The sequence below is a fragment of the Mus pahari genome, chromosome 17 (assembly GCF_900095145.1).
Source record: "Mus pahari chromosome 17, PAHARI_EIJ_v1.1, whole genome shotgun sequence".
Classification (NCBI taxonomy): domain Eukaryota; kingdom Metazoa; phylum Chordata; class Mammalia; order Rodentia; family Muridae; genus Mus; species Mus pahari.
Window position 1 is genome coordinate 25,474,299 of NC_034606.1, and position 11,976 is coordinate 25,486,274.

Below are 11,976 nucleotides of genomic sequence, written 5' to 3' on the forward strand. Positions count from 1 at the left end.
AAAAAAAAAAAAAAAAAGATACCCCTAACAGTATTGGGTTCCTTATCCAGTAACAGGCCCAGCTGGCAGCTCAGTACATCCTAAGACTCCTTCAGTTGAGAATCTTATCAGGTAGGGGGAAAAAAAAACCCCTCAGGATCTAGTGCAACTTCCTAAACATACTTGGTCCAGATAACCTGTCAAGATTCAGCTCCCCTCCGGGAGAGACGCCCTGCCGTTTTCGGCATCCCTCCCTCTCCTAGCCAAGCCGCTGTTCCTAGATGGGGTTTCCTCTGGGCAGTTCGCATAATCCGATGGCGATCTCCATAAGGGTTCCTTTCTTTGCAAGTTGTGGTCTTCTCTGAGTCTACAAGAGTGCCGGAGAAGCTCGCCGGCTTCCTGTAGCCTTTGAATCACAGCAAGGAGCCTAAAGGTTCTAGGCTTCCGTTTTTTTTTTGTTTTTTGTTTTTAAATCAAATGGAGGAAAATGTAATCCTATGAAGTGAGTGTAAAACTAAAGTTCATAACGTCCGCAAAATGCTGAGAGTAAGGAGCCCCCCCCCGGGCCACAACTGATGCCAATTATCATTACTGTTTCAATTTAAGTCTCCTAATCCCCAGTGCCTAACCCTTGGAGATGCTTAATTAGCGTTTGTTGAATGGCTGGAGAATTAATGATGAAAAGGATTTATTCTTGGGCTTGACCTGGTTTTAGAAAATTAATTATTCTGCATAATTGCAAGAAAGGACTTTGATAATAGGTATCTATGCTAAGTGAGGATCCAGAGACTCCAAACTGACCTGGTTTGCGAAAGAAGTGGGGGGGGAGGGGGCAAACAAACAAAACCCAGCAACACAAAATGTGATTGCAAGCTGTTTCCAGGGAGCAGGGTCAGCCAGTTTCAAGAGCACACAACTCAAACTATATGAAAGTATACATGCGACCTTGTCCACGTGCAGGTAGCATCCCTGGCAGTGAATAGAATGACCCGTACCCCGGTATCCAATACTCCTGGCCGCATTGGCGCCCTAGACCCTCGGGCGCGTAAGCAGGCGGGAGGGGACAGGAATCTGGCGCCAGCCACGTGGGCCCCTTCCGCCAGTTCCCCACATCCTTTGTTTCCCACCGGCCGGTGCTCAGGAAGCTCTTTCGGCGAGTCACCGCGAAGGGGCGGCCCAGGAGCTTGGAGAGGCTATTTCCGTGCAATCGGGGCGGGCGGCAGGCGCGGGAGGGGCGTGGAGGTGGAGGCAGAGCAGAAGGCCCAGTGTTTGCTTTTATTTCATCCAACAGAAGGTTCTATTTGTGGAAGCGAACAGACGCTAGGGATTAGAGTTGGGAGGGGGCAGGAAAAGAGGGGGAAAAAAAAAGCCACATTCACTACCACGCACAGGTCTTCCCCGGAACTACCGCGTGGGGGTGAATGAGTGATAATGGAATTCATCACCTTTCCTCTCGCCCCTTCCTCCGGCTGTAGCCGCGACTCGGCGGCGCCCACAGCTCCACCGGGAGCTCCCCAAAGTGCAGAATGGCGTGGGTGGGGGTAGGGGGGGAACCCACCAGGGTAAAGGCGTGACCGCTGGGTCTCTGCCAGCAGCCGGTGCGCAGCCCGGAGGTGCGCGCGGCCGCGGGGAGCTCGGCGCTCCATTGTGTTGTGTGAATGATGCGCGCGCACCAATCAGCGGTCGTTTCGCCCCCGCTGCCCCGCCCCTCCCGCCCACTTCCCCGGGAACCTGACGTCACGGGAGCTTTGCCTCCGCCCCCCTCCCTGGGCTACCGGCCCCGCGGGCCTGCGGTGGGGCGCGCGCAGCCGGCTGCCCAGCCCAACCCGGGGGGCTTGTGCGCGCGCCCAAGGCGTCCCGGGACGTTCCCACCTGCGCCTCGGCGCGCGCGATCGGGAGCATCCCCAAGGCCTCCGGCCACCCCTTACAGTCCCAGCCTCCAACTTCACCTCCCCTTCCCCCCCTAGTCTCCTCCCTCCGCTCCGGTGACTGCAAGCCGGGCGACGGGGCCGGAGTCGTCGCAGCCACCTCATTGCACAACCCGGCTTCCCAACTGTTTACACAGCCCGGGCTGTGAGTGTGTGTGTGTGTGTGTGTGTGTGTGTGTGTGTGTGTGTATACAGCGTGAGTCACCGGGAGGCGGAGGAGGTGGAGGAAAAGGAGAAGGAGTGCACTAGCCGGGATCAGTGCGGCGTGTGTGTGTGTGTGTGTGTATACAGCGTGAGTCACCGGGAGGCGGAGGAGGTGGAGGAAAAGGAGAAGGAGTGCACTAGCCGGGATCAGTGCGGCGCACACACTCATATTCAGTCACTCTCTCTCTCTGAGCGCGTCTCGCTCGCTCACACGCCTGGAGCCCCAGGAGCGCGCAGGATTCCGAGCGGCGCGGAAAAGTTGTACCGGCTTTTACTCCAGACTAATTGCTTTGGGAAGTGCGTTTGCTCGGTGAAGTCAACGAGCCTGCGGAATCCTGTCCTCGAGGCTCAACACCCGGGAACTCCGGCCGCCTCCACGTCCCGGACTATCCACAGCTTCGGCAACAATAGCGGCGGCCACCGCCAGCGAGGCGCCCAGACCCGGTGCCTGCGGGGGTCTGGAGACCTTAGCCGGTCTCCCACACTTGGACGCGTGGCCAGCGTGGTTCTGGTTTACAACGCCAGCGTCCTGGAACGGCTCCTCTTAGGGACCGATCCAAGCTCTATCTGCAAACTCCATCCCGCCGACTGGAAGAGGTCGCAGCGCGGATCCAGGGATTTACAAAGCCGGGGCCGCTCCGGCCAGGGCCGCGATGCGGGTCGGTCCCGTGCGTTTTGCCCTGAGCGGCGCCTCGCAGCCCCGCGGTCCGGGTCTACTGTTCCCGGCTGCCCGGGGCACCCCTGCCAAACGCCTGCTCGACACGGACGACGCGGCGGCCGTGGCGGCCAAGTGTCCGCGCCTCTCCGAGTGCTCGAGTCCCCCCGACTACCTCAGTCCCCCTGGCTCGCCCTGCAGCCCTCAGCCTCCGCCCTCCACGCAGGGGACCGGCGGCAGCTGTGTGAACGCACCCGGGCCCAGCCGAATCGCCGACTACCTGCTGCTACCCCTAGCTGAGCGCGAGCATGTGTCCCGGGCACTGTGCATCCACACCGGCCGCGAACTGCGCTGCAAGGTAAGCATCATGGGGCGGAGGTTGCGGGTCTGGATCGTCCACAGAAGTGCCTAGGTTCCGGCCCACCGGGATCACAGTCCCGCCAGCGCTTGGGTTTGGCAGAGCAGATAAGGGCGTTGAGTTGGATAAGGAGGGTATTTTGGGCAGCTTCGTCTTTTTGGAGGTTGAGGGCTTTCCTGTGGAGTGTTTTATGGTGAGGGTTCGGCGGTCTAGAGGAAGTGCAGGGTTCAGTTCTTTTATCTCTGTTCTTTTCTTTGGCGCTCTGTATTGCTAGCGCGTGGCGTTCCATTTAAGTTTGGAATTGAAATGGGTCCCAGGGCCATGCCATTGCCCTGCTCTCATCCCCCTCCTCCCCCTGTCCTGGAAGGACGCCCTGCAGTGGGTGCCTCCTCGGGACTTGGAGCAACTGGCAAGCTCTTTGCCGGAGGTTCGCGGCATGGGTTTTGCATAGAACAAGACGGGGGGGGCTTCTTTTTATTACCTAGGGCATTCTGGACTTGAACTCCTATTAGGACCAGCATACAGCCCACCCCAGAAAGTGTTGGAATGGGGTGGTCTTAAGCCTGGGAAGACTTCTGGCCAGCATCGGAGTGTTGGAAAACTTCCAGGGGCTCGCTTCCACTTGCTTTAGTTTGAGGCTGGCAATTTTCATTGCAACATTAGGAGGAGTACAACTAGATACAGGATGGCCCGGCTCTCCGGGAGAGCGCGTAGCCGAGGACGGCTGCGCAGTGTGCTTTCTTCGTGAGCCGGACACCCTATCTCTGGGTCATTGAGAGCCCCCACTGACTCCTTCATTCTCCTGGAGTTAAAAGTGGCATCTGGGTTTCCAACAACTCACCTGAAAACCAACCCCCCCTCCACGCGCGCCCCACCTCTCCGTTTGCTGCTGCCACCTACTGTCCACCCGCGTGAAATCTCTGATGCGTGGTCAAGCCCAGAGAGAAACTCTTTTTTTCTTCTTGGTGGATGAGAACAGTTTTGGGAGAGAAACGGATGGGGCGGGAGGAGAGGGCAGCAGAGAGATTTTTTTTTTCCCCAAGTTGGTACTAGAGCAGCCACCTCAGAGGTGGGGTGGGTCTGGGTCATTGTGCAACCCCTTCCAGTTCCTCCGAGCAGATAATAGCCGAATCCAGATGGTGACAGCCCGTGTGTCACCATTTCCAGTTGCGTCTAGGATATGAGTAACCGGGCTGAACAAAAGGCCCTTAAAGAGACCAGCCAGCTTCTTAGAGGATTTGCTACCCATTCTGGCGGGGTGGGGCAGCTAGGGTGGGTGGGGGTCGAGGAAACAAACAGGAAAAAAGAGAAGACCTATAGAGGTGCCTATCCCCTCCAGTAAGAAGGTAAACTCCAGGCTGCTTCCACCTGAGTCACAGCCATAGGCAGGCTGCATAAGGCCGCTTTGTCAATCTCTCCTTCCAAGTCATCGGTTCCTTCTGACTAATGACAGCTCTGCGTGTTTGCTGCCTCAGCTTCCCGTGGAGGCTGCAAAGTCACCACATTCTTTGACTGGTGCTCTGCTGAGCCTTCTGGGTTCGCAGGAGACACATGCATGTTTAGCTGTTGCTTTTTCACCCTTAAGGGTGCGGGGGGTGGGGGTCCATTCTCCTAGCTCTTTACTGTCTGCTAGGAAGAGCTACAGCAGGGAGCGGGGCTTGCTTGGCAACCCCAGAGCTGACAGCCCCCTAAAAGACAAAAGCATTTGCAGAAGGGAGTTCTTCCAGTGGGCTCTGGGAGTGTGCTAGCCCAGATCCCCAAGGTGTAGCAGGTTTGTTGTAAGGGCATCCTAACAGCTGGAGCTCTGAGGGGGTACCCAGAAAAGAATATATGAGTGGGGCTTATTGCCATTGAAAAACCCAAAGATTGAGAACTCCAGCCCAGCTTCAAATAGGACCTTGGAGGCGGCCCCCTGGCTTTCTCGTCCCTTAAACAGGTCACTTTCCTCCCCACAGGAGTTCCCCATTAAACACTACCAGGACAAAATCAGGCCTTACATCCAGCTGCCGTCCCATAGCAACATCACTGGCATCGTGGAGGTGCTCCTTGGCGAGAGCAAGGCCTACGTCTTCTTCGAGAAGGACTTTGGAGACATGCACTCCTATGTGCGGAGCCGGAAACGGCTTCGGGAAGAGGAGGCCGCTCGGCTCTTCAAGCAGATTGTTTCCGCTGTTGCCCACTGCCACCAGTCGGCTATTGTGCTGGGGGACCTGAAGCTCAGGAAATTCGTCTTCTCCACGGAGGAGAGGTAGGCAGCTGACACAGCACCTCTGGTGGCCTTTTGGAACAACGGCAACGATAACAACCCCCCCCACCCCCAAACAATGAAACAAACAAACAAACAAACAAACAAAAAAACAAACCCCAAAGGCACAGGTCATGCGTTAGGCGCAAGATAAACCCAAGGACTCAGGTCTTCTCTGCTGTTAGTGCCAAGTCCTGCATCTGGGAAGCGATGGCCAAGTCCTTTATTCTCTGCTCTATTGGACGCAGCATAGGGAAGCCTAGAGGTGTGTTGGTGCTTTTGTGGGATGCTAACTGTTGACCAGATGCCTTTCTTGCCCCTGTCCCAGAAAAGTCAGAAAGGTCAGCCTTTTGGGGAAAAGGTGTCCACTTGTCCTTGACAGTACCGACTCCAAGAGGTGCTCAAATTCTTACTTCCGTGCTCTGCCTCGGCCATGTCTAGAAGACATTACAGAGCTAGTTGTGTTGTTGTGTTGGCCGAATAACAACCTTCCCCTATCACACCAAACTCCTATTCTATTTCAGCCTGGGCGCACCCCACACCTCCCAGTAGTTTGTTCCCATTCTCTGGTGAGTTTTTTTTTTTTTTTTTTTAAGACATCTCATCAGCTCCATCTTCAGAAAAATAACCACATTGAATAATAAATGGAAGCTGGCTAGCATGCACTGCTAAATATAGTTCCTGGCTTACCTCACAAAGGACAAGATGTGCTTGATAAGGGAATAAATAAGGAGACATTAAGATCTAAAGTGGAGGCTTCTCCAAGAGAATTCAGGAAGCAGCATGAGATATACCACACTTCGTTCTGCAGACAGACTCCATCCGTGGTGGGAGGATAGAGATATGTAGAATTGTCCTGTGGCAGTGAGTTACTTTCTCGAATATAGTTACACAGGACTTATCCTACCTGTGCACTTTCATCTTTAACACCAGGGCCCCTTAAAAAAAAGTTACAGAGGTCCCCAAAGTGTGCGTCTGTATCTGACCTTGCACTGACTATCGAAACACACAGGATTAGCAAAGAGAAACTGTTTGCTGTGAAGAAGTGTCCGGTTCCTGGCCTGTGTGTGCTTCTTTGATAATGGCAATGCCTATTTTTGAAACATGCGCTACACACCTCCTCACTGGCTTTTGAAATCTGCATTGCACAGGCCAGTGTCATGGGCATAGGGTTTGGTAACCCGAGGGTTAAGCAACGGCAGGCTGACGTTATTCCTGTAGCCAGCACAGGTGCAGGGTTTTAGTACTACAGGAGCCAATCAGGGGCAGACACCCGAGGGTTGAGTCATATTTTCCGTTTACAGAACCGATGGGTATTTTACATAACAGGGAGGTCATGCTGAGGACATACCGAAGTTAGCACATGTATACTACACTCCAGGGAACAGGAAGGCTGGAAAGGAAAAAAAAAAAAAAAAGAAAGAAAGAAAAAGAAAAAAAGAAACTACCAGACCTTTGATAGCAAAAGGAACTGACCAACTGTGTGCATGTAACTTCACAACAAGTGACTTACTAACATTGGCCTGCTTCTCTGAAGCAGGCTCTGGATATTAGCGGTACCCCACGTGGTCCTCAGGTGGGGGGGAGGTAGACCTAGAAGATGTGGGTGGCTGGCTCCGTGTCAGGAGGCACCTGAAGCTTCATAAGAGTTCCTGCGACCAAAGGTCTTGCAGACTGAGGTTTCTTTAGTAGACTTGGTTTCTGGACTTTTTTTTCCACGTTCTTCAATGACTTCTTTAACAGTGATTATCTATAAAAACAGTGACTCTCATGTGGGATAAACACTCATGTACCTTGATCTGCAGTCCTAGGGGTGTTCAGGGGCCCCTGTACCGTAGTCCTCACATCTATCAGCCACGTGCGTTTGTTCACATAACTTCTCTGTCACGGCTAAGTGGTCTTTGCTGTGAAACAAACAGCCCAGTAAATGCAATTAAGCATTTCTTGTCACCATCCCCCTCTGGTTATTGTAGCTGGGACTTGGGTGAATGAGATTTTGTTGGTGTGTGGGCAGTAGTGACCACAGCCCTGGGCAGTCAGTGTCACAGTAAGAGACTGGTGGCCTGTACAATGCACACACAGGCCCACCTGGGAAAGGAGGATACATACCCTCACTCACTCCTGACAACTTTGTAGATAGAACATGAAACCAGCTCCCCATTCTGCAATGTGAACTTTGTCAGTTGTGTAACCCTATTAGGATATCATAAGCTCTAGCATCATGAATATTATTTGAGACTTTGCATCATCCCCCTCCGCCCCCGGGCACTCTCTCGATACTTTGCAAACATTTATTGCAGTTTGTATTGGTTTGTGAAATCGCTCGTCCTGGCTGTTTGCAGGGCAGCGCTCACTAGATGAAGGGGTAAATGACATTCCAACGGCCTTGGCTGTTAGTGCCCGTGGGCACTGTTACTGGGAAGTGCTTGTTCCACGGCAGCTGGTCTGAAAAATAATGCCTTCAATTTCTCTCTCCCACAGAACCCAGCTTAGACTGGAAAGCCTGGAAGATACCCACATCATTAAGGGTGAAGATGATGCGCTGTCAGATAAACATGGCTGCCCAGCCTACGTGAGCCCTGAGATCCTCAACACTACTGGGACCTACTCCGGAAAGGCAGCGGACGTCTGGAGCCTTGGGGTGATGCTCTACACGCTTTTAGTCGGACGATATCCCTTTCATGATTCAGACCCGAGTGCCCTTTTTTCCAAAATCCGCCGTGGACAGTTCTGCATTCCTGAGCACGTTTCCCCCAAAGCCAGGTGCCTCATCCGAAGCCTCCTGAGACGAGAACCTTCCGAGAGACTCACAGCTCCTGAGATCTTACTCCATCCCTGGTTCCAATACGTTTTGGAACCGGGCTATGTTGACTCGGAAATAGGAACTTCAGACCAGATTGTTCCTGATTTCCAGGAGGACAGTGACTTTAGTTCCTTCTTCTGCTAATCCCCCCCCCCCAAAAAAAAAAAACCTCAGAAACCTCATCATTCTCACACCTGGCATTTCTAATGACGGGCAGGCCCTCTTCCGTGGTGCCAGCCAGATTTAGGGACGGAGCACCATTGTTCCTGTGGGGCCTCAAGGTGGTGTCGTCTCTCTGGGCTGAGTGACTTGATTTGACCAGCATGCACTCAGATTAGCTGCTCGACAGAGGTGTCCCCTTTTCTATGAACCATCATGACTGGCCCAGTGTCGGATGCAAGGGCACCCCGTGCTTTGACGCTAACGGGCATCCCACGTGGTCGGGTATAGTGAACTTGAACATTTGAATGGGAAGGAAGCACTTCGCACAGTGGCATTTGAACAAGGTGGCAATCGGTTGGAGCAACGAACTCCCCTTGCTGCTGCAGTTTCTCCTACCAGAAGTTTTTCTTTTCTTTTTTTAACCCTTACTTTCGCTGCAAACTCACCCATAACTCTGTTCCTGTGTTGGAACAGATGGAGTGAGAAACCCTACAGCCTGTTCGAACCCAGACTCTCCCTGAGAGCCAGGGCCTCTATGCAATAATGCCCCCCCCCCACTCCCCACTCCCCACCCTCCACCCCCCACCCCCCACTCCACGGGACCTGTCCCCTGCAGCTATGAAAGCAGTCACCAGCTAATTGTGGAAAAGTATTGGGAGATTCAAATTCTTGGCTGTTTTAGAACTCTTGAGCTCAGTCAGGCATCGATGATTTTAAAGAAATTAATTTGATCATGTGGAGTCTGTTAGCCTCTTAAGGCTCTCCTCGAATATGGCAGCATTTGGCCGGCACTCCCTACGCCCACCGTTAGGACCATCTCCGGGTGGAACATTTGTGTGTGCAGATGAGGGTGAGGAGACTCTCCAGCCTGCTGTCTCGGGAGTACGTGTGAACCGTCTTTGTGCTTCAGAGAAATTGAGTTTGAGACAGTCTTGCAAGATTCTCAGACTAATTTCCAAAAGGAAACCAGACGCCAGCCTCCCACGGGTTTACTGTGCCTCTGGTATCCAGGGTCTTCAGTTTCCCGTGCTGGGCTCTTTGGGGTTCACGTGTCATGTTGCTTATGACCCTATCTGCGCAGCCGGCTCTGGAGTGACCGAGAGAACCTCAAAAAACGTCGCTGGAAAGGACTTTAAAACTCTTCCATGCAGATTCTCTCTCCTAGCTGCCCTACCCGAGATCCCTTGCTTCAACCCTCCCCAGGTGGGGGAACCTAACCTCTGCCTGAATGCTTCTGGAGACGGAAACGGAAACAGAAACGTATTCCCTACAGGAAATGAAGCTTCGCAGAGAAACTGCCGAAAGTTGCATTAAAAAATAAAAGTACAGAAGAAATAGTTGCCACTGTCTAGGACAGTGCCAAAGCCAGGTGGTTAAACGGGTAACAGAAATACTGTATTGTGAGAAATGACACAACAGAAGCCGGCAGGCATCTTTAAGGGCTATGCCTAGGGAGACTACTAACATGGAGAGAGTGCCGTGTATACCTCACGTACTGTGTGCTTTATATTTGTATATACATTTTACCTTTTATACAGATGTCCGATTGTTGTCATTTGGCTCTGCGGCTTGTTTTTGTCGTCTGTGTCTTGTCTGAGGAACCTGTGTGTCCAGAGCCACGTGAAATGTGAATGATTGTTGGCAATATAATCTTGAGAGGATGGTGGGACTTGGGGGAAGGATCAGGGACAAGCCTCTGTTGGTATCGCCCAGCTCCTGTATCTATGATACGTTCCCTGGCTGAGGACTCCGGGCTGGCCTGGGCATTCGCCCGGTCTGCTGGAAACACTAGGTCTCCTGTGCGTGTGTGGAAAGGTAATAGTGGCACAATGTTGCTAACTTGTAGAGAACTTTTAATAAATATGGTTTCGTAAAGAAATACGGCGCGTTTCCTTTGTGTGCACCCTGCCTTCCTCGGACTGTCCCTGGCTACAGTGAGGTAGCCTTTGACTTTGTGTGCTTTAATGGGCGGGGCTCACATGCAGAAGGAGGTGGGTGGGTGCTGCGGTCTGGGTTGGAAGCATTGGAGGGCAGTGTAACATGGATTTTTGAGTTCAAGAGTTGAAGAATTGGCTGGCTTTTGACTGGCCTGGATGGTTCACACCTGCCTTGGCTTTCTGATTCTGTGGAAGCTGAGACAGGCACATCAAGAGTTCAAGACCGCCGGGCAGGGTGGCACACGCCTTTAATCCCAGCACTCGGGAGGCAGAGGAAGGTGGATTTCCGAGTTCGAGGACAGCCTGGTCTACAGAGTAGGTTCCAGGACAGCCAGGGCTACACAGAGAAACCCTGTCTCAAAAAACCAAAAAAAAAAAAAAAAAAAAAAAAGAGTTCAAGACCAGCTTGGGCTATATAGCAAGTCTGTTTCAAAAACAAAATGAATTCTCTGGCTTTTGATTTTAGGTTTGTTTTTTTTTAGGTTAGAGAAATGGAGAATTTGAGAAAAGCTATGAATACCCCAGAGGAGCATTATAGAATTTTTACCACTTTATTCCTCCTGAGAGAAGGCCATATAGGTTCCAGAAGACACCTGCCCCTCAGCTTTAGAGCTGATTATAATATGATTAATAATGGTATTTCTTTCCATCTCTGCCCCCTCCGTAAGTAAAGATATTAAAATAAGGAAAAACTGCTTAGAAAACATTGACTCTGTTACAGGGATGACTTGATTGAGTTAGGTTTCTAGTTTCACTGTCTTGAGAACCTCTTTGAAACAAAGCAAATTAGTCGGATTAAAATGATACGCTCAAGGAGAAGGGATGGACTCCCGTCTCTGCCCCGAGGTGAGGCCCTGCTGACAAGCCCATGCCCATGGACAGCACACACTGGAATCTGGGCTATTAGAAAAGAGAGAGAGGGGCTAGTGAGATGGCTCAGTGGTTAAGAGCACCGACTGCTCTTCCAAAGGTCCTGAGTTCAAATCCCAGCAACTACATGGTGGCTCACAACCATCTGTAACAAAAATCTGATGCCTTCTCCTGGAGTGTCTAAAGACAACTACAGTGTACACACATATAAAAAATAAATTAAATAAATAAATTAATTAATTTTAAAAAAAAGAAAAGAGAGAGAGGAAGGAAGTCGTGAGAACACTGAGGGTAGACATGGAAGAGTTATGGGACGGTGTGAGGAGTGCATAAGATCAGAACGTGTGCAAGTCAAGTATGAGATTCTCAAAGGAGCTGGGGAAATGGCTACTGGGCTATAGATGCCTGTCACTGAGCCTGACAAGCTTAGTTTGGTTCCCAGGACCCACCTGGCAAGAGAAGGGGGACTGACCATTAAGTTGTCATTTGACCTCTGTACACGACAGTAGCACGAGATACCACACTACATGGTAAATGCAGTGAATTCTCATGAAGACAACATCAGATCTAGAACATAAAATAGGACCTGTTCGCCCCTGCTTGGCACTGGTTTCCAAGGCAACCACTATGGGGTACACTGTTATTTTTGGTTTGTTTTAATTGTTTACTTGTTTGCCACAGGGTACTTCTGTTGTAGCCCATGCTCCTCTCAAACTCAGTCCTGCCTCAGCCTCCCAAATGCCTGGTTCATGAGATACATTTTTTAATAAAAAAATTTTTTAATGAGAATTTTATACATGACTTGACTACTTTATTCACATCTTTTCTATCTCTC

The 11,976-nt window shown here is 51.6% G+C and overlaps 1 protein-coding gene across 1 annotated transcript; it reads left to right on the plus strand.

Annotated features, from left to right (window-relative positions):
* The first annotated feature begins 2,193 nt into the window (after positions 1 to 2,193).
* Trib1 (tribbles pseudokinase 1) lies at positions 2,194 to 9,652 on the plus strand. Its single transcript, XM_021216775.2, has 3 exons — positions 2,194 to 3,124; positions 5,080 to 5,372; positions 7,851 to 9,652. Exons 1-3 carry the CDS (start codon positions 2,765 to 2,767, stop codon positions 8,314 to 8,316), a joined length of 1,119 nt encoding a protein of 372 aa, XP_021072434.1. The 5' UTR covers positions 2,194 to 2,764; the 3' UTR covers positions 8,317 to 9,652.
* The last annotated feature ends 2,324 nt before the right edge of the window (positions 9,653 to 11,976 follow it).

Excerpts from the sequence above, each read along its gene's own strand:
- Trib1 (XM_021216775.2), top strand. The coding sequence starts at position 2,765 with ATGCGGGTCGGTCCCGTGCGTTTTGCCCTGAGCGGCGCCTCGCAGCCC. Across the intron at positions 3,125-5,079 it reads GCCGCGAACTGCGCTGCAAG|GAGTTCCCCATTAAACACTA; the intron begins GTAAGCATCATG and ends TCCTCCCCACAG. Across the intron at positions 5,373-7,850 it reads GTCTTCTCCACGGAGGAGAG|AACCCAGCTTAGACTGGAAA; the intron begins GTAGGCAGCTGA and ends TCTCTCCCACAG.